This window comes from Camponotus floridanus, unplaced genomic scaffold, assembly GCF_003227725.1.
Source record: "Camponotus floridanus strain SB8 unplaced genomic scaffold, Cflo_v7.5 scaffold1, whole genome shotgun sequence".
In the NCBI taxonomy this organism is placed as follows: Eukaryota; Metazoa; Arthropoda; class Insecta; order Hymenoptera; family Formicidae; genus Camponotus; species Camponotus floridanus.
In genome coordinates, this window is record NW_020229214.1 from 8085151 (window position 1) to 8111240 (window position 26090).

The 26090-nt window shown below is 41.0% G+C and overlaps 4 protein-coding genes across 11 annotated transcripts in view; 2 read left to right on the forward strand and 2 right to left on the reverse strand.

The window, feature by feature from the left end:
* The window catches only part of LOC105251352 (MICAL-like protein 1), a 59498-nt gene extending 43561 nt beyond the window's left edge, over positions 1 to 15937 (forward strand). For 2 of the 6 annotated variants that reach the window (XM_011258094.3, XM_011258093.3), the window contains exons 3-12: positions 2170 to 2348; positions 5422 to 5510; positions 12012 to 12329; positions 12400 to 13697; positions 13785 to 14013; positions 14127 to 14465; positions 14591 to 14726; positions 14832 to 15063; positions 15343 to 15455; positions 15551 to 15937. In XM_011258094.3, the coding sequence (XP_011256396.1) occupies positions 2170 to 2348; positions 5422 to 5510; positions 12012 to 12329; positions 12400 to 13697; positions 13785 to 14013; positions 14127 to 14465; positions 14591 to 14726; positions 14832 to 15063; positions 15343 to 15455; positions 15551 to 15732 (3115 nt within the window). In that variant the 3' untranslated portion in view covers positions 15733 to 15937. Of the gene's footprint in view, positions 1 to 2169; positions 2349 to 5421; positions 5511 to 7371; positions 8584 to 12011; positions 12330 to 12399; positions 13698 to 13784; positions 14014 to 14126; positions 14466 to 14590; positions 14727 to 14831; positions 15064 to 15342; positions 15456 to 15550 lie in introns of those variants that run through there. The other 4 variants (XM_011258095.3, XM_025406024.1, XM_011258098.3 and 1 more) reach the window with 4 other exon arrangements.
* LOC105251354 (protein-lysine N-methyltransferase EEF2KMT) lies at positions 15866 to 17425 on the reverse strand. Its single transcript, XM_011258108.3, has 5 exons — positions 17216 to 17425; positions 17011 to 17154; positions 16732 to 16920; positions 16124 to 16622; positions 15866 to 16054 (listed from the first exon to the last, which is right to left on the reverse strand). Exons 1-5 carry the CDS (start codon positions 17306 to 17308, stop codon positions 15948 to 15950), a joined length of 1032 nt encoding a protein of 343 aa, XP_011256410.1. The 5' UTR covers positions 17309 to 17425; the 3' UTR covers positions 15866 to 15947.
* Positions 17426 to 18251: 826 nt separating this feature from the next.
* On the forward strand, positions 18252 to 21081 carry LOC105251355 (polymerase delta-interacting protein 3). Its single transcript, XM_011258109.3, has 7 exons — positions 18252 to 18453; positions 18955 to 19358; positions 19479 to 19693; positions 19780 to 19835; positions 19960 to 20182; positions 20258 to 20466; positions 20755 to 21081. The coding sequence occupies exons 1-7, from the start codon at positions 18380 to 18382 to the stop codon at positions 20831 to 20833; spliced, it is 1260 nt and encodes a 419-aa protein (XP_011256411.1). The 5' UTR covers positions 18252 to 18379; the 3' UTR covers positions 20834 to 21081.
* Positions 21082 to 21843: 762 nt separating this feature from the next.
* Positions 21844 to 26090, reverse strand: part of LOC105251356 (BICD family-like cargo adapter 1) — a 29086-nt gene continuing 24839 nt past the window's right edge. For all 3 annotated transcript variants that reach the window (XM_011258112.3, XM_025408459.1, XM_011258110.3), the window contains exons 4-7: positions 25623 to 25809; positions 25220 to 25494; positions 24904 to 25057; positions 21844 to 23271 (exon numbers count right to left, since the gene is read on the reverse strand). In XM_011258112.3, the coding sequence (XP_011256414.1) occupies positions 22015 to 23271; positions 24904 to 25057; positions 25220 to 25494; positions 25623 to 25809 (1873 nt within the window). In that variant the 3' untranslated portion in view covers positions 21844 to 22014. The remainder of the gene's footprint in view (positions 23272 to 24903; positions 25058 to 25219; positions 25495 to 25622; positions 25810 to 26090) is intronic.

A 26090-nucleotide genomic window follows, 5' to 3' on the forward strand; every position in this document is an offset into this window, starting at 1 on the left:
TACGTTAATTCGACGGGAAGGAATACGCGCGAAAGCCGTGACGTTGTGAAACTTTGCCGCAATTTCATCGCTCGATCGATGAAAATGCGATATAATATTTGCACAACTGTGCCCCCTTCCGTCAAAAATATCGCCGTCAAAAATATCACCGACTCGTGAATTCGCGTTCGACGCGTTTTGACGTCTCATCCACGTTAGATACACCCCATCGCGTTTCGTAAGAAGAAATTTCTCTCCCGCGAGATGATATACCGCGATTAGCCACGTCGAATGGCACGGATGAAATATTGCCAATAAGCCGAAAGACAGACGTAGTCGAACTCGCGTGGATTTTTTTGCGTCTGCGATAGCGAGAGGAGGGAGATGGAAAAACGAGGGGGAGAGAAAGAGAGAATAAAAGCGGTGGGTGTGGCACCTCGGTCTCGGTTGGAACTCTGACTCACCGTGACCTCGTCCCCGGGACGACCGTCCGTCAGAGCCCGAATTTATCGCGATTATTAAAGAAGGGAAACATCGACGATATACTTTTTCCATACATCAGCAACTAACCGAGATAATCCCGCGAACTTTGAGGCATCGCCTCGAGTTCCCGCGCTGCTTTCTTGGGCAATCGCCTTTTCCCGAGATGTGCGCGTTCGCGAGGGATGAGGGACGTGTCGATTTCACGCTCCACATAAACCACAACAAGGGGATTTAGCATCCGCGCTGGTTGTTATCGCGCTATCAATCGAGTAGTCGAACAGGTGCTCGTCTTTCGACCTAGAATTTCAAGTATTAAACCCTCAACCGCCGAGCAATATGCCGATATGCGCTTATGCATATCGATTCGCCTAAAAGTGGAGCACTCGTAGGCAGTCTCGAAAAAAAATGTGCGCGGCACGCTATAAAGGAGAGTGTTTAGTAGATTATAATTGATGGAAGAATCGATTACAAAAAATTGGCGCAAAAAATCTATCGTGATAAAAGCGGAATATTACACTCTCGAATGTAATTTAACTTTACTAGCTACTCTTTCGACGCTCTCTTTCGATGCTTAAGCTCCCTTTTCAGAGATACTTGATCCTAGATCACCCTCTCCTTTGAGTCCGCCTGAATAGAGGTCCCTGGGAGGACGCTGGGAAAATTTTGTCGGCGTATCGCCGATTTTATCTCGACAAGTCAGCGTTTATTTACATGGGCGATGTTAGCAACGTTATCGACTTATTTCTGTATAAAATAATCCTGAAAAATTCACGCGAGGAAAGATAATCGAAAGCTTGATTATTTCCATTCGATTGAAATTTTATCGCTTTTCCATGTCTTCGTAAATAATGCATGTCTCGACGAATCGTCCATCTGGACGGGGCAGGTCGCTCGGTCCGAGGTAAATTATACATTTCGCGGGGCACTTTCAGCCATGCGGAAATTTAACCGCGCTGCGAAAATACAATCCGATAGAGAGTCGCCTACGTATTTCCGGCATATTCCGTTGTACGGCATACAATGACACGCTACACCGATTTCGATACACGCGACAAATAACATCGACGATCGCGACGATCGTATTCGTCGCACCTTGATTTCTCGCAATTTTTTCGCGCTCTTGCGTCACGGCTTTTCAATTCATTTTACGACTAAAATAACAAGCGATGGACGTTTTAGATTATTCATAAATTGTACGAGTCGCAAACAGCGGTAACGTTTTTATAAAGCATTTTTTTTTATTTCAAAATTTTCCCTCGCGTCCCCTTTAGCATTCGGCGTCACATCCGTTGCCAATCCCGGATTTATTTATCCAGCGAGATATAACTGCGACGAATTTTTCGCGATCGTCTCGCATATTCCCTTAATGAAGAGCGAGTATACTTAACCCGTGGTCGTTTGCGAGTTACATATTCAGCGGTTAGCAGCATTGTGGTTATTTATACTTGCTTTAATGAAAAAAGCGATTCTCGCCATACGCGCCCACGAGAAGCCGACAGTGTGATTAATTCAAGGAATCCTTTTTACACATTCGACGTTTCATCGAGTGGCCTTCGAAGCGAATAAATATGAACGTGGCTGCGGGATGGGTACGTGGAAAAGTAACGAATAGCGAGAAGATTGATATACTGCTTAGTAAAGGATGAAAAAAGAGATGGATAACGGTGGTCTTAAGTAGTTTCATTCCGTCTTTTTTTTTTGTTACAGCGACTTCAATGGCCTGAACAAGGACGATGTGTACAGAAACAACGAGCTGGCTTTTAGAACGGCCGAGCAGCACCTCGGGATCCCTGCCCTCCTGGATGCCGAGGATATGGCGTCTTGCACGGTTCCCGATCGATTGTCGATTCTCACCTACCTCTCGCAATTTTACCAAACTTTTGGAGGTGGGTCTTTTTGCGCGCGTCCTTTTATCAGCCTGTCGCTTGAAAGCATCGATAAAAAGGTCAAGGAAAAAAAATAACGAAAATAATGTTTACTTTGAGCGACGTTTGTTGAAACATCTCGTAGCGCGAAGAGTAAATACAGACGCGTTGAAGGATTCAATTCATTCGTTTCATCCGCTCTTGTCTCGTCGCTATAATAAAAATCCTTCTAAAATTGGGAATAATCCAAGCGACGCGCGCTCGTACATCGAATCCATCGGTGAGTTGCATTCGGCAGCCTCATATTTTTTTCCAGCTCTGACCCAAATAGGTCTATCGCGAATAGTCCCGGAGAATGCGCGACGATTCCGCTGCCAGTTTTTGTTTCCAATCTATCTATCTATCGATCGCTCGGATACAGTCTCGAGAGAAAGTACGCCAATCTTTGTTAAAAATTTTTCGAAAATAAATTCATAATTTCCATCATCGTGACATTTCTTTCATCGTTCGAGGCGAATTTTTCGGAAAAGTGATTTTTCGATAAAAGTTTACATAATTCACTTTATTTACAGGAGTTTTGATCGAAACAGAGTGATTGAGAGTAAAACCTCGTATAAATCTTGACTTACACATGTAATTACGTATACGAGATCTTTCTATTAAAAAAAAAAAAAAAAAAAAAACGAACTTTGAGATTCGCGCCGTGTTTTTCTTTTCAACGACGTCGCGTTTCAATTCCGAGAAGCGCGGGAAAAAAGCAATAATGGCTTATCAGCGCACACATCGCGTTCGCTTTTAGGTGGAAATCAGGCGAGTTCGATTGACAGTCGTATGACGTTTCGAAACATCGCGATACGTCTCGTGCACTCGGCGCCCGTTACTAAATAGGCCGAATAGGTGATGCCGATCAGGCGAGCACGTGTCAGCGATTGGTTTCCTAGCTTTCTGCCGACGTACCCATCCATCTCTCTCTCTCTCTCTCTCTCCCTCGCAATTGTCCCTTCGATTAATATCTCGCGACTGACGTTCGTCGCGGAAGTTGCGCTGTATACAAGCGCAAGGTCGATCGTCTGTCACTCGACAGGGTGAATTTCCGGACGCGGGGTACAGGTTGTCCCAAAAATCGCTGACTAGATTTTCCTGAACGTGTATAAACTTTTTGTCCTTTAATACAATTTTGCATATCTTCAAAATTTCCTTCGTTCTAAGTACATGTTCGCGATGACCCAGTTCTTGGCAGGACCGATACGGCGTAGATAGCGTCTTGCAAAAAGCGAGAGGAAACTTGTGCGCTACACGTTGTATTTAATTCCTTGTTTTTATCCGCTCGGTCGGGGAGCCGCTGATTATCACGAGCGTAATTATCGCCTGTCCGACTACGAGGTGGCTTTGAAAATTTGAGTAGCCACTTGTTGAGCCACGCGTCGCAAGATTTGCATGCTTTTCCCGCGATTTTTCCACCATTTCCATCTCGCGATCGGAAAATAGCTACCACTACCTACGGCATCGACCCTTTGCGTTATCGTTTGCAACCACTTGTTGAACGAATATTATTACGCGTCGTTATTGTTGCGAACGAGACCCGCAAACGCGACAAAAGGATAATTAGTTTCTTCTCGAGGCATGCGTAAATGTCATTAATCTACGCCGTGATTATCGAGGGTGAATTTTTCTCGCTGCAAAATTGGTGATCCCAAGTTTTTTGAAATTTAATGTTCTCTCGACGTCCAAACTGCAATAATAAATTCAAATATTTCACACATGGCAATCTTCCTTTTCCGCGTCGTGAGGAAATCGCGGCGCGAATTATTCGATTTCTACCTCCCGGCCTCGCGCTCTCGCTTTGAAACCCGGCGGCGTTTCGTTACGCAAAGCGTCGATTTTATAACGCGCGATTTTTTTTTCGCCAGATTCCTCTCTCCCAATCGTGCGCTCGGTTACGAAAGCATTCGGGAAGCATTCGCGTCACTTGCCGGGGGTATCATCCGAGCTCGAATGTACCTCGATATGTCGTATCCAGGTACCTAGGTACGTGAGTAAGATTGCTGAAGTAATCTATTAAAAGTCCACCCTGTTCCCGGCTTGTATAATCTCATAGAATTCCCCGTAGATTAAGCGTCCCGTTAACCTTTGAACGACGGTTAATCTCGATCTCGGGGCACGAGACCCTTTCCTCGGTTGCGCCGTAAATGGCCGCGCGGCTGCAAATTAACGCGGTTCGTGAGGACCTATCCCGTTTCTCAAATCACTACCTGCAACGAGGAAATTGCCGCATTGCTCGCGGTAGTCGACGTCCTGTCCGCTTTATAGCTACATTAGGCCCCGCCACTCGAGATAGAGTCGACGCGATCGTCGTCTCCCGGCCAGCGATAGCGTCGTGGGACGCTCGTTCCGCATTAGTACAAGCAAGCGGAAGGTGGAGGTGCATCCATCGTACGGAGGGTGTATCGTCGAGACCGTAAAGTGTGCGCGTGCACACTTTACACGGTACAGATATCATCCTTAACGGTGTATCGGGTAATGGGGAAAGGATAAACGCGCGCTTCCTCGAGAAACCTACGAGACGAGTTTGTCGTCGTTCCCCTTTTCTTCCTGTAAACGGCAAAAAGACGGCAAGAAGCTACAACCGTGGAAAAATGTCACGATGAATTTACACTTTAGATCCACGGAGACTGATGATCGCGACGTACACAAGTATTAGAGCGATTTTTTGCGAGTGAGTCGGACAACTTTTCCTCGTCCTGCCTCGCAAGAGTCAATATTATTGTTCAAACAGAAGAATACTTCTGCTTCCATTCCGCTTGGACTAATAGCAGCCTGCGATAGCGGTACCTTCGGCTTCTCGCGCATAAATATTCACGCCACGAAGGAAAGTTCCATAAACCACATCGGCGTTTCATCGATATGTAACCACAACGAGTAACTGGGAATTGCTTCCGCTTCAAGTTTCTTGTTGAAGGAAAGCAAAATGTTGTTTACATTTTAATAAATATACGTCTTTTCGTAAAACTTTAACTTGGAAGGTTACTCTTTCGATGAAACAAAAAAGGAAAATTAATAGACAATTGATGGAATATGTTACTTTTTGTCGCAGGATCTTCGCCCAGTCGTCTGGCAACCAACAGAACAACCGAAACCGCCGACGAGAGGATCGCCCCTGTTCCGGAATCTCCTAAACAAAAGGTACGCCATGATTATGATACGATCGGAGGCAGATACGCTTCTCGTAACTTTCTTTTGCCGGCTCCCTCTTCCCCCTTTTTTTTAGCATAAACGTCGTAAAATTCTGTACGTGGTAGTTTCGTTCGCGAGCTTGAAAAGTCCCTCAAGCTTTTCCAGAACCATCATCTTGTAACACATCGAATCACGCTCTAAAATTCATTTATTCATCTTTACAAAATACGAGAGATATTCGTGCAAATCGCTTTATCTCGTTGTACCTTTCATTTCTTATAAAAATCATGTTTTCGACATTGAACGGGTTAATCGAGCATTTTCCTTTTTCTCTCTTTCTCTTTCTTTTTTTTCATTTTTATCCAATCACTTTGTCGTTCATTCTTAGACTCGTGTTCGCAAAAAAAATGACAAAATTTAAGTGGAAAGGTCTAAAGGATTATTTGAATCTTCGTATCGCGCTGAATTGCAATCAAGAAAATCATCTCGAAGAGAGTCGCTTGTGGTACATCGCGGTTTACCTTGACACCAGTGTTATCCCGTTGCAACAACAAATGCCGTCATTGCGTTTGCGTAATCACGCAAACGCGCATTATCGACACACAGGCGCCGTCCCCCTTTTCTCATCCTTTATTTTTATTTTTTTTTTATATTCGCCCTTTTCCCATTATCTCTCGCTTGGCGACCGATCGAAGATGAGTGCGTAGGCGAGACGAGATAGACCTGACGTTCATACGCACGTTAATCACTCACACATACACAAGGATCGATTATTTTTGTGTCATCTCTGCACATCTGTATTTACATAAAATCCATCAATTTTATGTGCGTTCGATAAAATTAATAATGATAAATGGATAACGATGATGTTACGCAATGTGAGATCAAATGTGACGTTTGCCTTAAATGAACATACATACGTTGTACTTTCAGTAGCTTGTGTGTGCTTTCTGCGAATGATTAATTGTGCTCTCATCTCGATGTTTGAAGATGTGTCGTAACACGTGAGGTCTGTCCTCGTGCAACGTGGAGGTTTGTCACGTTCATTTCGTTCTCGTCACGAGGTTAGCTGTAGGGAAGCAAACTTTTACGCGTTCAATAAAATTTGCATCGCTGATCGTTACGGTCTCGCAAACTCTTCCGCGTCGTAGAAAACGACTTGGAGAAGGAGCACTACCGCAAAGATCACGAAGAAGCGAACCCCCGACGCGAGGAAACGCGCGGTTGGCGTGCACGCGATCATCTGTTCCGAAGATCCATTTAGTCGGCGATCTTGTGGCCGACAATGACCGCTTCTGTCAATCACCACGTGTCGTCTTCGTGATCTCGATTCCCGGATGCTATTCTCGTCCGCTATTGCTATCTAGGTCCTTAATCAAGGTGTCTACTTCTTGGAGAAACGTCAGGGAATTCTTCTCGAATTTTATTGGGATTTTTTAATTTCTCCCTTGATAATTTTGCCCTTATATTAAAGTAAACAGTTGATAATCCGTCAAGTAAAGTTTGAATTGTGTTTAAAATGTATTTATATATATTTAATATTTTAACAAGATACTGAATATGTGGTACACTTTCTTTACTATAATTTTTCGTGATAAAATAAAAATGTTTTGCGAGTGAGAGAGAAAAATGTGTTTATCTTGTAAACTATTCAATTTTTTTCAATACATTTGCAAATCTAACACTTGAAATTTAAATGGCTCCGTGTTTTCCCTTCAAAAGTTCACCGAGTGAAAAGCATTAAAAAATACGTATTATAGAAAAGTTTATTTTAGGAAATTGCACCAAAAAAATCATTTTAAAACAATTGCTTTATCTAAAATTTTGAACATGTTGAAAATATCTGAAAAATGAAGAAATTTTCAATATTTTTACAAGATTTCAGTAGACATCCTGTTAACAAGCGACCGGGAGAACATTTGTATTCACAGGTGAGAGAGAAAGAGAGAGAGAGAGAGAAGCGATATACGCGTCAAAAAATTCAGGCCGAGCGAGTTACGGTAAAAAGGGGACTATAAAAAAAAACGCTCGACCAATTTTCTTTACGATGTCAAAGTTTCCACAACATATTTATCCATTCGCTCCCGTAACTTGTATACCTTCAATACTCGCCAACGTCTGCCTAGGTAGTCGTGAACACGAAAGTTAACGCGTTGCTCCGAAACTAGTTTCCTCGGGAATTTCTTCAAGATCCCGTAGATAGCTCGTTCGTCTTCTCCAGCCACATTATTTTCAAGCGACTCGCTAAAACAATCGTCCCTCTGTCTCGACATCTACCGAAGGAACCTCTGAAAGTGTATTGCTATTCGAAGCAGAAATCACGCACCAACTTAGATTAGATTGCGTTACAAACTTGTGATAATCCCGCGATGGATAAGACTAGCAAAGTTGTTTTCCACGGGTATTGTTTCGAATAGCTAATAGCTGGAGATATCGCTATGGCATTAATTACTTTTATCGCGGGCTCGACTCGTTATCGAAGCTCGAGCGACGCACGCGTCGTAGTTTGTTCGCCTCGAGAACTCGCTGTCGGTCTTCGTATTCCTGGTCACCAGCTGATTCGCGAGATTGACGAAAGGTCAAAATGAGAGACGTCGTTCACTAATGTCGGTAGTAACTCGTTTTACGAGCCGAAGAGGAACGAGAACGGATACACGATGGACGCTCGTGCGTGGGTCGAGTTTTGTTCATTATGGTTGGCATAATCGTAGTTAAAGCCGCCACGCATGAGTCACGCGACGAAACCCACACACTTGTAGGACTTTATTCAACGGCGGACGTCCATTTTGGTTGAAACGATAGAGTTCCCTGGAAAAAGCTGATGGATTATCTAAAGTCAGGGTAGGTAAAAAAAAAAAGGGAAAAAAGAAAGAGAAGGAATGAAAGCGAATGCACGCCTCGCAAGTATAATCCGTGGACAATTCGCACGTCAAGTCGAATCCCGGAAATCGTCGGAAATCCTCGCGCTGAAACGTGTATTGTTCAATCTCTCCCCCTTCCCCTCTCATCGTATCTTTTTGTTCTCCAGGAGGAAAGCTTGGACTTAATGGGGCAATATAAACCTGAAATATTCTGCTAGAAGGTAATTTCGCTTTGTCGTTATTGTTTTGCTTGCTTATGGTTGTTGGGTAAGCTGCATGCTCGCATGTTTCGAACACTCGGTCCGGTGTACGCCTAACTTTTCGATAGCACGACGCGTGTGTGTGATTTTGAAGCAAATTATCTAACGTTTTCCCGTTAAACGACAACGCGAAGGTAGAACTGGCTGCGCTCTGCGGTCGATTTTCGCAAGAAGAGAAAGAAGAAGAAGTAAATTTGCGACGCTAACCCAGGCATCGAGGCTCGTTTCTTGCACGTGACGGCCGTGGAATATCTCTTGTTACTCTTAGAAATTGTTACATTTCCTCCTGTCATGCTGGCTAACGACACCGACGAATCGTTCTATTCATCCTTCACTTTACGTTTTTCTTTATCTTTTACGATAATGGGGAACGAGCCTTTGTCGCGTCCACTTATCGGATGCGCTCGCGACGAAGGAATGATTTTACGTCGCGACATATTTTCATCGGGCAGATGGAAAGCGTTACGAATTTATGACGAGCTGCGACGCGAAAATCCCGTCGCGACTGAGGACTATCAAAATAGACGACTCGCCTCTCGATTGTGTCCCAGCGTGAAATACGCTCTCGCACGTCGGTATCGCTATACCCGGCTGAAAGAATCGACCCGAGACACGATCGATCAATCCTCCTGTCTCGCACTCTTCCAGACGACACGTCGCCCGTCGGTCTCGCCTCGCTTCACGCTCGTACCTTCGATAGAGGTAGCTGGTCGAGCTTGACCAATAAAGCCCGTCACCCGGAAGTAGCTGTCCGGGAACGTCCGTCACTTCTGTGGCATTTTTCGGAACCGAGAAGAGAAGGAAAGAGAGAGAGAGAGAAATAAATGCATCTCTCGTAACTTTCGTTCGCGTTTAAAACGAGAGCCGGACACTCGAATGATTACGTTCGCCTTATTTAGTTTACATTCAAGCTTATATCGTATTTACATTACAAAGCCCGGTAAACGCCGAGGAAAGTAATAATTAATCATGTGCGGAGAGACTCGGTGGAGCGCGACGTTCTATTTATATGTCATTGCCACTCGTTGCGTGTACTCGACGTATATGCATGCATACGTCGCACGCACGCACGCACGCACGCACGCACGCACGCACGCACTCGCTCGTTCGCTCACGCAATAGAAATCGGACGCGCGGTCAGCAGCCTCTCTACAGTTCCACGGAGTCGAATCGTGACTGTAATTCTGTTTCCCCGGGCAAGTGACTACAAGGGACGGTAAGAGAAAATGTTTGGCGATAATTCGCGCAGCCTTTAATCGTTCTCTCTTTTTCAATCTCGGAGATTCGATAGTCGTGCGACGTTTGGGAAAATTTTAGTGCGACGAGCATGGGTGGAAGGCATCCAGATTATTTTTACACGACGCGTAAGCGACGTCGCTTACGCGTAATAACATTTCGCGTTTATCGCCCGATCGGATTAATTAATCGCGCGCTTAATGTTCCTCGAGAAAATCGATATCGTCGGCGATGTTTGTGCCGTCGCGTATAATATCGCTGCGATGTGAAACACCGACTCGATAGACGTGCATTTTCGTATGTTTTAATTAAATTAAATCGCGATTAATCAAGCTAGGCAGCGATGATGGCACTGTAACCCGCGTTCATTAATACGCGTTACACTTGCGATAAACGCGATATAATAATTTCGATACACGAAGAGAGAGTTTGCTCTGGAGATCTCTCGCGACAGAGAGCAAATTCTTTTTTTTTTTTTTTTTTTTTGTTGTACCACCCGATCGATCGCCGCTTTATTTAACCGACTATGTAAAACCCATGCACGTGGCATTCGATGAAAGTTTAATAGAAATCGATTTTGCGGTTAGCAACCTATCATCCATGCCATTTTTCAGCGAGGAGGATTAATATACACACGGTCTCTCTTACGAACGAGCGACGAAAGAAACTCGGAGATAGCTTGATTACATGAGTCATCGGCTTTTAATCAAATCAGTTTTCCGTCACGCAACACGCCATCTCATTTACACATATACGATAAAAATAATTGGCGATGAATCTTCGAGACGACGTCTGTAAAAATGTCCTCGATTCCTCGGCTCGATCTTCTTTTTATCGAATTTTAACTTTGCAGGAAATAACGCTCGCTTGAACGTTCTTAATACCGGAAAATCAGACTTCTCCCGAATGCTAGTTGTAGATGGCGAGGAGAAAAAATTCTTCCGTTACGATATGTCGAGAAAAATCGGGGAAGGGATATTCGAGAAGGGAATAAATGTTCGCGATGCTCTCAGAGTCGCCCAGCCTCTGCGAGCTCGTCTCATTTTCTCATAACGAAGATTTAACGCGATGCCAACCCCGCTTTCTTATCCCGTTTGCAAAGCAACGTCCTCGTGGCATTACAGTCGTATGATATACACGCTCGACGTATAGGAGCCGCAGCGATTCGATGCATTATTGGATTCACCGGACCTTAAATGCATACCGCGATAATACCTCGGAGATGTATAGCCGACCGGTATTGTGGAAATTCGTTGGACGTGGATAAAAGCTAGAGCGGCAAAAGGCCGACGCCGAGGTGCTCGTCGATATCCAACGGCTCGTTGCAAATGCGACCTACAATTTGTCAATATTTATCTTGGGCTATACGTGCGCTCTTTCAGCCGGGAGCAAATCATCTCCGACGTGTGTGATAATCGCTGAGATTTGGCGTTTAACCCTTTGAGGATGGCTATTTTTCTAATCAAACTTACAAAGTTCATCGAAAGTATTTATTTAATGGAAACACACGTTAAAATGGAGTTGAAGATGATATTTCTTAAAGTCGGATCAGTTGCACAGAGATCAATATCATATTTATATATCTTGACTTTGATTTCTTCTTTTTTCTCATTGACTGCTTATCTTTTACCAGATTAAATAAGAGAAGAGAAATGTATCTATTAAATCTCTCTGGATGATCTCCTGCACTTGTGTTTCTTCAGGTTCTAATTGATTTCGTGGATTGATAATTTCTCTGATCAGTCATTGAACTTTAAAGAGCCACCAAATTGATTCCATTCTTCAGAAAATTTCTAATTTTAGAAGGGAAATGAAAAGCATGAAAAAAATGCGACATTTATCGGTTAAAATTCAAAACATACATCTTTAAAAAAAAACATTAAAATTGTACGTACATGTCATTCTCAGAGGATTAAACGTTCAACTCTCATGAATTTTTCGCGAGGATTGTTTCGCTAACGTAGATACACATTCAGACTAATGTGGAGCAATTATCTCTGGTGAAAAAAAAAAATGGTGACGGTGAGTGATAGCTGCCTGCATAAAATTGCATGCCGCATTTTACTTGTTCGCTGCTACGCTCGCTGAAGAATGAAATGCGGGAAATAATGGCGACATATGTGTCTCGATGTCTGTCCAACCTGATAACGCAGGTGGGGTCGCGTCTGGGGATGCGGAGGGATCCGTGCGCCGCGTGCGGGCTGCCGGTCTTCCTGGCGGAGAAGCTGCTGATAGCGCGCGCTCCTTATCACCGTACCTGCTTCCGGTGCGCACGCTGCGGCAACCAGCTGACGCCGGGCAATTATTACGAGACCGAGGAAGGCCAGTACTGCTGCGAGACGTGTCCGGACGAAGAGGTGCCAGCCAGCGTGCGTTGCAAGTACGCTGAATCGACGATGATGTCGGGCGTGGAACAGGAGAGGAGCGAACCGTCGAGGCCGCTTAGCGACGAGGAGAAAACGGAGAGAAAGGTCAGTTTTTCCCTTTGACAAATTTTTAACGTTTGGAATAAATATATATAAGCAATCTTGTTGCGTGCAGGATGTACAGAATCTGCTGGTAAAGGCTATAGTGCCCGATCTGATCTCCCATACCTCGCAGATGCGCAAGAGTTTCATGGCCAGCCACCTTCTCTCCGAGAAGATCAACGAATCCACCGCGAGAGATGCGAATACAAAGGATGTCGAGGTCAATTCTGATTATCGCGAGGAGGAGAAGAGCAGGATCGACTCGGCATTCCCAGACGACGACGAGAATGAGGAGGAAGAGGAAGAGGAGGGAAAATCTCGTAGCTCTGCGACGGATTCCCCAGACACGGAGGAGTCCGGCGTCGAGCCATACAATGTACATAGCGCGTTAAATAGCTTAGATATTAGATGCGACGAGGATCAGCGATCGACTGCCATTTCATTCCATGACGTAGATAAGGAGAGAAGAGATAAAGATACCAAAGAGTCGCCAGATCGTGCCAATAAACGAGCCAATCCCGAAGCGAGATTGTCCTTAGTACAGAAGAGACTCCAAATGTTTGAGGCTCGGGACAAAGTAGATCATGCCGAGAGAATGATGAATCTAGGCAAAACGAAAAGTCCGGTGACTCAGAGGAACCTGGAACCGGACATTCTTCGAGTGAATCAGGAGGAACGTTTGGAAAAGATGCTCGAGGAAGACTCGAAGATTAAAAGTACCGATAAACGTAAAGACAGTTTTGAGAACATCAGCAAACAACGAAAGGAAGAAGATTCGACGATTACAAACATAGAGAAATGCAAGGATACTTTTTCGAAAGACGTTGCGCGAGCGAATAGCGAAGAACAACGTATTACCGATAATACGCAGCTCGAAGAAAACTCGAAAGTTGAAGGTATCGAGAGAGAAAAGGAGAACCTCACAGAAGTCGAACAAAGAGAGGATAATGAAATAGAAAAATCTTATGAAAACGAAAGCAACATACTAACCGCGAGAGATATGGATTTAAGCATCCATAAGGATTACCCAGAAGACCTGAATCCTTTCAAGAGCGATGAAGAGGATAGCATTACGGAAAGCAAAGCGTGGACCGCGATAGATAGCTCTAGAAACAGCAAAGTGTCAACCAATCCGTTTGATAGCGAAGACGAGGACGTCGAGGAACTTGAACCACCGAAACCAGCGGCTAGGAGTAAACTGGAAAATCGGGGAATCGTAACGGAAACGTCTGTGACCAAGCGGATTCTGGCTGCGCCGCAAATTAATCTCAATCCATTCTGGAGCGATGAAGAAGAGGAGCATGATAGCGATGAGAAGCAAAGCATCAAGCCGCAAGGAAACGTCCCTGTACCGAAACCGCGTACTATCAAGTATGTGTATCTTATATTTTTAGCGAATATTACTGGTAGCTTATTCCGGCGTATCACAGCATAATGGATAATTTTTCCATTAAACAGGACCATTTCCGAGGTAAACATCGCACCACGAAGAACTACTGATTTGAATCGTGGAGGCATGTACGCGTCCAATAGTTCTTTGACCAGCTCCGAGTCGACTACAACTCCCAGCGGAACGTATAGAAAGAAGAAGCCCGCTCCGCAACCACCGGCCGCGAAGGAACTATTTCCGTCTGATCAGCGCGAATCGCCCGTGCTCAAGTGTAATAATACATCACCCTCGTATCATGTACGTTTTAAGATATCTTACTTTTTAACTCGATTTATGTATTCCTTTATTTCCAATCTGTATTTTAACCGGAAAAAAGTTTCTAAATATTTTTTTATTCTCTCGCAATATAGAATTCCTCATCACCTCGCACGATGCCGCGAGCTCGGAAAACCAAGCCGGCACCTCCGCCGCCAATGCCGACCAGTACACCCCGTAACATATCGATCGATAACACGCCAAGTTTCGACGAATCTCCCATAATCAAGCTTCGCGATTACGATCACAGCCTAAACATGTGGGAAGATCAGAAAACAAACAAAGACGAGGCGAATCGAAATAGACAGAGCTTGAGTAGCATTACGTGTATTGACAGTTCCTCCTACACATCTTATAGTGACAAAAGCATTCAAGGAAAATGGAAGAGGAAAAAGGGTCCCGCCCCACCGCGACCAATTCCGCACAGGAGAAAGGTAAATTCTATTTTTCTTTTTGCTTACAATATATTTGTTATATCAGTGCAATTTCCGAAGAATCAAGTTTCGAGCGTGTAAGTAGATGAGATTCGAAATTTACTTTAATGTGGTTTTATTTGCAGATTAAAGTGATATCTATGAAAGACGTGAAATTAGAATTAGATGAAATAGAATTGCAACAGCAAGGTTTAGAGAAACAAGGCGTACGATTAGAACAATTGATACGAGATAAATGCGAATCTGGACCTAGAACGGAAGGTAGAAAAAAATAATTATAATTATATAAGATAATAGAATAAAATAATATAGAGATGTAATTGATGATTAATTCATTTACTATTAAATTCATTCATTCATTGACAGATTCATCATCGCTCGGCGCGGATGTGGAGGAATTGGTTTTGGAATTGTTTGCATTAGTGAATGAGAAGAACGAATTGTTTAGGAGACAGGCCGAATTGATGTTATTGAGGAGACAGCAAAGATTGGAGGAGGAACATGCTGAAGTGGAATATCAAATACGATGTCTCATGTGCCAACCAGAAGCTACTAAAACGGACTTTGATAAACAGAGAGAAGAAGCATTGATACAAAGGTATTATTCTAGAAATATTTATCAAATAACAATATGAACACAGGCTTATTTTAAGGACCAACCAAATAAAAAAACAATTATAGGCAAGAAAAAATTGTATATAACATTAAGCAAATTTTTTTATTTGGTTGGTCCTTAAAATAAGCCTGTGTTTATATTGTTATTTGATTATTATCTTTCGACCACCTCTACTTGTTAGTCTTTTTTATATTTTAGAAATATTTATGTAAAATATTTAAAAGTTAATAGCGCATATAAACGCTTTTCTTTGTATTATAGATTAGTAGAAATTGTAGAGAGACGGAACGAAATTGTTGAATGCTTGGAGATGGATCGTCGAAGAGAGGTAGAGGAAGATAAAAGCATAAATAAACATATGGGTTTATTTGCTGGTAAGTAACAAAATACTAGATTTATTAATGTAAAATGTAATTTTTTTTGTAAGTTATTAATTAATTTTTGTAAGTTATTATTATTTGTATTTTAGCGAGAAACAAGAACGAGCTATTGGACAGAAATAATGATTCTTCCAGTGTGGAAAAACCAAAAAAGGGAAAAGCAAAGGAAAAATTAAGAAAATTGAAAAAGGTCGTGAAAAAGGATGCCGATAAAGATGTGGATGAGACTGAGGTAAAACTCAAACATCATAATAAGCGAAAATGGTTTTGAATCGTATGACGGTGTTAACAGTTAACAGTTATAATATATATACAAAATATATTTCATATTTAATACTTTTATACATATTTTTAACACTTTGTTATTTATGTATGTAGGGATTTACGCTAAGATTATTAATAAATTCGCCTCGTTTAATTGCCCTCCTAGTCTGATTATCTTCTAATTGTAAATAAATCGATAATCAATTATTCCGAATAAAATTGTCAAATCTTTCGAAAAATTTTCAATATTCGAACAGGCGAATTAATTGATTGTATCAACACAGTCCATTTCGGTGAGATACACTCTTCAAAAGCAAGATTGTGATTTCCTAAAATGGAAAATATTTTGATATTTTTTGATATTTAGATTCAAGCTAATTTTTAGCATAAAAAAATACCCAAGTGCTCCAAAAACTGCGAGATAGTATCCTCATTGCGAATTGTGGCAGCAAATACAGCATAATTACTTGATGTTAACAGATGCTTTAATCCTAATGTCAATGAATCAAATGAATCACTTTCATAGAGAATATCAGCAGCAATAATTATATCAGGCTGCGAGAAATTCTCTGTTACATATTTATCAATATCTTGCCAATTCAAATCTATTATTTGAATGTCAGTTTGTTTATATTTTAATTGTAATTTTAGCCTTAATGATGTATCGTGCATATTTGATAGTTTATGTTGCTTATTCAGCAAGAAATTAAGTTTTACGTTTTCACAAAGCATATCTAGTACTGTTGGATGACAATCGGAGAAAATATATTGTTTTGGAGAGCATATGCTAGTAACGCTCATACCCGTCAATCCAACTCCACATCCAAGTTCTAGTATATTTTTTCCTTGAAACTGTTTTATATTTTCTGCACACCAATCACTTAATACTACAGCACCCTGTTGATTATATCATAGTATATATTTTGCTTCAATAATTTTTAAATATTCGTAACGTAATTTATATAAATGTTATTTGAAAATTTCTGTCATACAAGAAAATAAGTACCTGCCAGCTACATAAACCTGTAGTTCCTTTAGAAATCAGATTTGTACTCTCTTTCAATGTGATGCAACTTAATGTTCCATTTTCTATTAAAAAATGACGGTAATGTACAGACTCTTCATCTTGCAATGATATTAATCTACAGTATGCTGTGTATAAGTCATCATGAATTTCAGTACCGCTTTCTTCTATCTAAATCGTGTATATAATGATGGAAGAAAATTTTAGACCTTTTTAATTTATGAAATACTAGTTCCATATGAGATTTAAAAAAAAAAGTACCTTTGCCATAAACAATTTTAAGAATGCTTTCTGATATGACGTTTTTATCGGATATTGCTTAATCAAATCACTATTTATCGTACTATCTAAGACTTGCTTCTGGATATCTAAATCGAAAGGATAATCTCCATTTTCATCTAAAAGCTGTAAAATATTTTCTTAATTGTCAAATTATCGTGGCATAAAATCATGTCTATTTACGTACCATAAAGTTAATTTTAGTTATCGCGGTACAGCAAAGAAACTGTTTCGTTAAATGTTTCACGATAGAAACATCGCGTCGCGTGTCACTATCCATCGGATTAACTTAAAATCAAAACAAAACTCTGAAAGAGCAACAGAAAGCTGTCATCAGCTGTCACACATTACATCGCGTCCGGTCAGTTGTTTGGAGGCGTTGCCATTTTTCTCCAAATGTCAACACTCATGACTCCTGAATATCTAGATGCGAAACACGTGCTCAAAATTGGCGCACCTCTTCACGTTTGTAGAACATGGCGACGCCCGCATCAAATGTGATCAATGGCGTTCAGCAGGAAAAGCTGCTTCGCAACTGTTGTAAAATTCGTGAATCTGATTGGTGTATGCTCTTAGATTCAATTAAAATTAAGAGCATGCACCAATCAGGCTCACGAATTTTACACAGTTGCAAAGGAGCTTTTTTTGCTGAACGCAGCCAATTATCGTCTACTGAGTGTTCATTATGCCCGGAGAAGCGCAATCGATTAATCATGCACATGGGATATGAAATATATAAATCACTGAGCTCTATAATATATTGGAACGAGCTTTCAAGGAATGACTCAAAAATTGTAGAAAAGGATAATGGATGCTGGATGGATCGCTATCTTGTCAGAACTTTGCTTATTGGTTCATATTATAGTATTATGGTCAAAAATATTGACTATATATACTTTAATAACTAAAATTGGAAATTTAAATATGTTCTGAAAGGTCCTGCTGTATCGCTAAATATCTGATGAGAAATGTTTTTAATTGAAATAATATAGCGTAAAAAGAGACAGAGATCCTCTCAAGAATACACATGTCTCTTTTTAATTCCAGTCCCGATTTTCTATAGAATAATGGGCCTGTTCTTTTTAGCTACATTGCTGCACTAGTGCAATTAGTTAGAGTGAAAAAAGTACGTTTGTCTCTTTCTAACTTATTGCACTTTCTGACTTAGCGCAGCGGTGCAGCTAAAAAGAACAGACCCCATACGTTAGGCTCGCCCAATATACTATAGAGCCCAACCCTCCAATCCGAAGCGGAGTCGTACACTAGCAACCGTAACCTGAAACTGCAGTCGATCAACTCTTCAATTCGTTTGATTCAGTTGTGTGTATTCGCGTAATCGAATTTTTACGGTATGGCTGATATGGGCCTAAGTTTAGATGACATTATTAAAAAGTCGAAATCATCAGGGATGAGAGGCAGAGGAGGGTGAGACAAATTCATCTAACTGTTCAACGGAATCCTCTTTAGCTCCACTTTTCCCCGCTATAGATTTATAACCTTCACAATCGCGCCCGAAAGAGATTGTCACTTTGTAACTCGAAATCTCGACTCTCTCGGTATCTTTTTTCCGTTTCAATTCATTTATTCAATATCTTTATCGGCCTGAATAAATTAACGTGTATGTAGTGTTATAATATAATACGTGACTTACGTTGTAAGTAGTTCAAAAGCAAAATCTGTTTGCTAATCGAACGCCCTTAATGATAGTATAATGTTTATGTACTTTGTACTTTGTACAATGACATGATGAAAATATATATATATATACAAATGATTTTAAAATTTTGAGTAAAATTCAAGTTTATTGATTGCATTTTGTAATTGATTTTAATACTGGTATTTTATTATTTAATACTGGTATTTTAATACTGATAAAAAGTGAAAGGAGAAAAAAATCGACTTTATATTTTTTATTTTATTGCACAGAATTCGCAGAGGACTCAACAGAGGCTCACGTGCAAATGGTTCTGTGAGAGGACGTGGCTCGCACGTAATTACAGATGCACGGTTTAAAATAATACAGAAGAATCGTGAAAAACTGACTGACGCCAGAGACAAGCTTGCGGAAATAGCAAAGCAGAGCGATGCTAGACTCAAATTAGACAAGATTCGAGCATCCCAGTATAAAAAGATGGATGTGCAGCTTTCTGGAATCTCGCGAAAGACCGGCCGAAATGGCAGGCTTTCGTTATCGACGAACAAGGTGCCGCCTTTGATGCCGCACGTATTGCCACCAAATATACCGGCTCCTACGAGAGTGGTAGGCTACAGACCACCCTCTCTCCCCGAACCACATTATTTAGGAGAAATGAGTATGGATTATAATGATGGTATGTGAATCATATCAACAGTATGTGAATATTCTAATAATGTATTCATATGTACACATATTTTGATGTATTTTAGAAACATTCTATGAAAAACATTAAAACAGCATCTTATTTTTCCAGACTATTTAATGGATTCGTCATTGAGAAGAACTGTGAGTAACGAGTACGCACCAACACCACCACCTCCACCCCCTGTATTTAATATTCCGACTTCTCCCTATTCTTGGGTGAAGCCTACAAGCACTAATGTGACTAGGATTCCAACGCGAAAATCTGATATAGAGAGGGAACGAGAAAGACAGAGAGATTATAAACTTGTTCCACGCTCTTCAATGGTAAGCAATTTTGTGGTCAAAATCGTTTACATAAGATTTTTACAATTTATGGTTAATTTAATTTTTATAATTTTGTATCTCTATAGACCAAGACTGCTTCGCCTCCTTACAAGGAAGACTGGAGTTTTGGGACAAAATCAAGGTAGATTTCCAAGTCACACAATTTCTAAAAATGATTATAAACATTTTTGTATACCACAAATCCCTTAAGTATCAATGGATTATAAACAGATGTATTCATATGCTTTTTATGATTCTGATTATAGAACAATTTTGGCAGAAGAAACTGCAGATTCCAAGTATTATGATTCCAGAAGTCTTCGAGATGTAGGAGTTAAATCGCGTCTTGATTCATCTGTGAATAAATCAAGAATAATGGGCGCTTTATCGCGACCGAAAGCAAGTTCATCTAGTTCATCAACGCAATCAACGGGTTATCGAATTGTAGTATCTAATTTGCAAGCAAACGTCACACAAGAGGATATCAAGGTGCAGTATAATTTATTTTTGAAATTGCTCGCGCTTGTATTATTAAAAAATATCAATAAAAATTGCATTTTATAGGAATTATTTGAAGACGTAGGTGAATTGTTGGTATCGAGATTAGTTCGTCCAGGCACGGCGGAAGTAATTTATAAGACATTGAAGGATGCGACTAAAGCAGTCGAAACTTACCATAATCGACAATTGGATGGCCATCCGATGAAATGCCTTCTTGTTAATCCACGACCAAAAAACAATCCAACTGGACCAGCCGTGCGATCTCTTACAGAGTGAGTTGCAATTTTTATATATATATATTAAAAAATGCACAGTTTATACTGTGCTCTATTTTAACATCTTGTTGAATTGATTTGACACTCTAAATCCAAACGCAATACAAACTTATTTATTTCGGTGTTAAATAATTTAACTTAATTATTTCCATCTAATGTCATAAAATTTATTGTAGCTGCAGCAAATAGTTCAAAGTTTGAAACATATAGAAAATAATCCTAAAATAATTAATCTTGAAAGGAGGACAAGTTCCTTTTTTCTTCACAACAATTTCTTTCCTACAGATCGAGACGCAGTGTCAGCTCGAGTTATGTACAACCGAGTTTAGGAGCGGTGCATCGCGCATTATTTGATGATTCTTAATCGAATATATTATCGTATTAATGAATATATATGAATGCTTTTGATATAAGAAATATTAAAAAGGGAAATGTCACATGTATATTTAAGACATCATCAACGCAAAATAATCTTAGGGAAAGGGAATAGAGAAGAGACGGTATGCAAATCACACCTGCGCGTGGAAAATTTGCGCGCATATACGTGCGCGAATCCGATTCCCATCTGCAATTGTATCAATGAAATAAACTTGTACCACTCATTATCTTCAATCTGTATGCGATCTTTATGATACTAGAATGTCCGCGGATTTATCCTCGTCATTTTTATATGAGAAAACGTTTCTTCTTTTACATTATATGTGGCACTTTTTATTTATAGCTTTGTCATTTAACAATGTATCACTTATAAAAAATTATATTAGGCGATTAAAATATTACAGAGATTTTGATAGCATCGTTCAATTGAGAATATCATCTAATCGTTGAAAATAATTAAAAAAGTTAAGTCCTATTTATTATGGAAGCAAACGCAAAGAAATAAATTTTTATTTCCCAATTCAATAATGGTTGGTTTTATAGGAATCCTATGGAATCATTCGGAAGGAAGAACGCGACTTGTGATACGATAAAGAATTTATTTATATACGTACAACATCATCATCACAATATATCCATACCTACAAAATACAAAAGCTAACACCGCGCGCATGCTGCTGCTGCCGACATGCACTAAGGGTCACCTCTCCTCCGAGGGAAGAGGGGAGAAAGTATAGACATACGTTATCGCGAAGAGTGGTGCGAGCAGTTTTGGAATTGGAAGTCGGATTTTGACACGGGGAGTAAATGGCACATATAAATAGGTTTCTTCTCTTCTCCGTAAACATGCACGGCACCGTAACAGCGCTCAATAATCACCATCTCGCCATATGGAAGGAAGGGGAGGAGATATACGAAATGTCGAAACTTAAAACTAACGTCGACGCGATTAATTAGTGCCTAAAAAAGTCATCGCTACGCTACACGTCCGCGTCGTCGAATATTTACAAGTACAAAACAATACTGAATCTTCATCTTGGAATGAATAATGTGGACCAAACGCGCGGAGCTCTATCTTATCCGAGAGAGAGAAAAACAGAGATATAATTGAAATTCAAATATAAAACTCTACATCTTGCTTTCCTTCGCTTCGATCCATCGTCCTGTTTAACTCCTACGATGATGATGATGATGATTGTTAGTTCGAGACTTGCTGTTTGGCGTCCGGAGGACCTCCGCGTAAGACATCTCCAGTCGCTTCAATCGTGCCACCTCTTCGGACGCCGTGCTAGGTTTGAAGTCCCTGTACTCGTAATTGTTGTGCTGCTGCTGTTCGCTCGAGCCACGCGCACACGTATGCTGTTGCCTTCTGTTGTCCCTCGGTCGTGTTGTCGCCGAATATACGTGGTTGTTCCACGTACTCGTGTGCTCGTGCTCGGCCGGATTGAACGGCTTGAATCTCCTTCGGCCACCACCGTTGGGCTTGGGAGGCACGAATTTCGGATTCGTCGTGGGGATGACGTCTGGCGTAGTTGATCGATCGTTGTAATGCGCTCTCTTGGCGGAGTTCTTTTTCGCCGAAGACTTCTTACGCATACGCAAGTTAACGGACACGTAGTCCATCCTGCAGCCTGAATCTTTGCCATCGGGCTGTTGTTTTGCACCGACACCGGACTTGTTGTTATCGGTCTGTTGATCGTTCTTGATACTGGGTGGGCTGCAAGCGGATTGCACTCGGCTGAAGACCGGTTCCGAAACCACCGATGACACCATGGAGGACATGACGCTTTGAGTGTCGTCTGTCGCCTCGCTCTCCTCTTGAAACGATGTCTCGTACGTAGTCTGAGACGTGGTGGAATCGTCCAACAATGGCAACTTTTCACCCTCGTCCTTTGCCTCGGCCGCTCGCTTCAAGACGCTAAAGATCTCGCTGAACAATTGCCGATACTCGGGCGTTTTGCGGAATCTGCTCTCGAACGGGCTGTTGTCGTCGTAGATGCTAAACTTGCAGTCCTCGCCATCGGCGATGGAGCACAGGAACGAGCCCGGCCTGCCGTCCGTCTGCGTCGCCTTGTTACTCGTCTCGTCTGAGAAGCCTGAGGACGACGTCTCGGCCTCGGAGAAATCTGTCGGGGTGGCTGAGAAGGGTTTCTTGCCGGAATTGTCGGGCACTTTGGCTCGTGAAGCGGCAATCTTGTTCGATTCCGGACCGGCAACGGCGCTCTCGGTGGAATAGAAATTGTTGAACTCTCCAGACATCTCCAGCTCCTCCTGCAACGACATGCACGCGGGATTGGGCGCATCCTTTCGACGGGGCTGACAGTGTCTCTGCACTTCCAACAAGGCCTGATACTTCTCCACCAGAACTCGATAGGGGTTCGCGCTATCCAGCTCATCCGTACACTCGTTCTTGCTGCCTGTATCCTGCATGCAAGGTAAATAACATATGTGCAGTTGGAATTATGCGAAGGATATAATTTTACGAATTATCGGAATTTAATTAAAAATGTTATTCAAAGTGGAGCTTTTTCTCAAGGAAAAAAAAGCGATCAGATTATACCATCTAAAATCTATTATAAATATTATTTTTTATGCTAATATGAAAGGTCAATATTTTTTCTTACTTATTTTTCCATCGAGAGATTACTGCAATTTACTACATAGTAAGAAACGTGAGATATTGTGCACAGAAATAGAGAATGACTGAAAGGGGAATATACACACACATACACATACATGCCAGATTTATAGGATATTAAAAATTACAACAAAGTTCCATGAGAAAAAGTACTTTTATTTAATATCTTATAAATCTGGCACTTGTACATTGTACACAAAAGTAATCGGAGATAGTAATTCGACTAGAAACGCAATGATTTCGATACAAAAGCTTTATCGTGCTCAAAATGATAGCGATAAGCACATATATTTACATTCGCTTAAACTAAACTCGTAATATTGTCAAAGTATATCCAGAACAATCTTAATAATTTTTGAGAATTGAATAATAGATTTGCCGCAATTTTAATACGGGACGTCATAAATGTCTTAATGTTCATTAGGGAGAAGTTCTTTAAATTTGAATAATGTTCTAATAATTATTAAATATTAAAATCAAATTTCTTTAATAATTTAGATAAAATAAATGTGTAATATCCTTTCTTTATCATAATATGTATATATTAATATGTAACATATCATTTTCTTTTAATATGTATATATTAATATGTAACATATCATTTAAAATCTTCATATGACATTTTAAATGTACATATTATACATAACACATATATATTAATATGTATATATAATTAATATATAACATTATTAACATATAACATCATTAATATATAATATCGTTTAAAATCCTCATATGATATTTTAAATGTACATGTATAAATAATAAGCAACACGAGTAAATAACTATTATAACTAAAATAACAAAGAGAGCAAACTCTATAAGAAATACATTTTCCCTTCCATTGTTCATCGGGAGTCAACAAATCAAACGTATATTTTTTCGATTAATAATCGCTTTGCGCGTTTAGCATGCTAAATTAAAGAATCTTCGATTTCCGGCGTCTAAATAGCCAAAACCTAAGGACAATCAATGACATTCTATGAAAAATAAACGATGGTACTCGGAAAGGCACGAGCACAATTGGAACGATGAAGCGGACGCTAACGTAGACGATCGCTTCGGAAAAATGAAACAACAACAACGGCACTCTCGTACAAGCGAATATCCTCCACAACAGCGGATTATACCATTTACGTGCCGTCTTTGACTCGTATTTCGCAAAGTTTGTCATTTCCTAAAGCAGACAAAAGAGAATTACTATGGGACGTCTAAGCAAGCGCGGACAACCGGTTGAAAGAAGCGACATGTGATATAGAAGAAGAAGATTCATCATGCGAACACGGATGACGAGAGAGAGAGAGAGAGAGAGAGAGAGAGAGAGAGAGAGAGAGAGAGAGAGAGAGAGAGAGAGAGAGAGAGAGAGAGATTCGCGAGAGTGAATCGAATATGAAAGAAAGGGAGGAGATAGAAAATACCTGGACTGTCTGTTCAGTGTCGCGCTGAGTTTCGCTGATCAACGACTCGGCCACGCTTATGTCATCGTACTCTTCTTGATCCAACATGATAGAGAGTTCGTCATGCGTTCTCGTGTCCATACCGCGCAGACATCGCCCGCATAACTGACCTCGTCTGTAAAAACATGTCGCAGAATCTCACGTCAGTGGATCGGAATGAATCAATTCATTGATTTTGATGGAGATTGAGATTCTTTTTAAGGTGCGTACGATAGATGAACTCTATTTTCTGATTAGATGCGTGGAAAACGAGCAATGTGTAGGAAGAGAAGAGTACCTGACTTCCTCTAAAGTGTTAATTTCGTCCTGCAGGCTCTTCACGTCCTGCGCCTTATTACGCCACTCTGTCAACTGTTCCTCCAACGCGCTATTCTCCTGCAACAAGGTGGTCAACTGCTGACTGAGCTCGGACACCTTCTTCTGCTCTCTGGCCCTTTGGCTGCGCACTTCCTGCAACTGTCTCAGCAACTCGGTCATCTCTTCTTCGTGATCGCTCGCTGTGGTCGCGGCGATAGTCTCTTGGGAGGACTTTGGCGAACTCGGGGCAGCTCTCTGAAGGAGAAAACACATCGCATTGTAAATTCTTTCTTCCGCTAGAAGCTGGAAGACGTTTCAAGTTATATAATTTAAAATATGCTTAAACGCGATTCAAGCTAGTGAAGTAATATTTATACGCTTACCTGTTTCTCGCTGCCACCTTGCGTATCCGAAATTTCCCATTTGGTATTTTGTTGCTGTTGCTGTTGCTGCGCATTATTACTCCTAGACGGGCTCGCAGCCCGTTGACGCAACTGTCCGGTCAAGTCGTCAATCTTCTTTTGAAGTTCCTCGCATCTTATTTCCAGATTCTCAATAGTCACGGATTGGCTAGACGCGCAAATCAATGATTATTGTTATTGTTATTTCGAAACATTATAGTCGCACAATCATCCCGATGGGGACAACATATGTCTGATGAAGTGCCGCCTCGCTTGGCAAGAAATGCGTGGCGAGGCGACATTCCGATTTGCTCGAGAATTCTCGATTCTGCATCTTAAAAAAATGCGTGAACGCATCGTTAATAATAAGGGAAAAAAAAACTTATTCTCGGGAGAAATAGATTGCATCGGAAGATTAGAATAATGTTAAATAGGAAAATAATACTTAAT

Excerpts from the sequence above, each read along its gene's own strand:
- LOC105251354 (XM_011258108.3), bottom strand. The coding sequence starts at position 17,308 with ATGGATAGTGACACGCGACGCGATGTTTCTATCGTGAAACATTTAACG. Across the intron at positions 16,921-17,010 it reads TAAAATTGTTTATGGCAAAG|ATAGAAGAAAGCGGTACTGA; the intron begins GTACTTTTTTTT and ends TACACGATTTAG. Across the intron at positions 16,623-16,731 it reads CAGGTTTATGTAGCTGGCAG|GGTGCTGTAGTATTAAGTGA; the intron begins GTACTTATTTTC and ends TATAATCAACAG.
- LOC105251355 (XM_011258109.3), top strand. The coding sequence starts at position 18,380 with ATGGCTGATATGGGCCTAAGTTTAGATGACATTATTAAAAAGTCGAAA. Across the intron at positions 20,183-20,257 it reads TCACACAAGAGGATATCAAG|GAATTATTTGAAGACGTAGG; the intron begins GTGCAGTATAAT and ends TGCATTTTATAG. Across the intron at positions 20,467-20,754 it reads GCCGTGCGATCTCTTACAGA|ATCGAGACGCAGTGTCAGCT; the intron begins GTGAGTTGCAAT and ends TCTTTCCTACAG.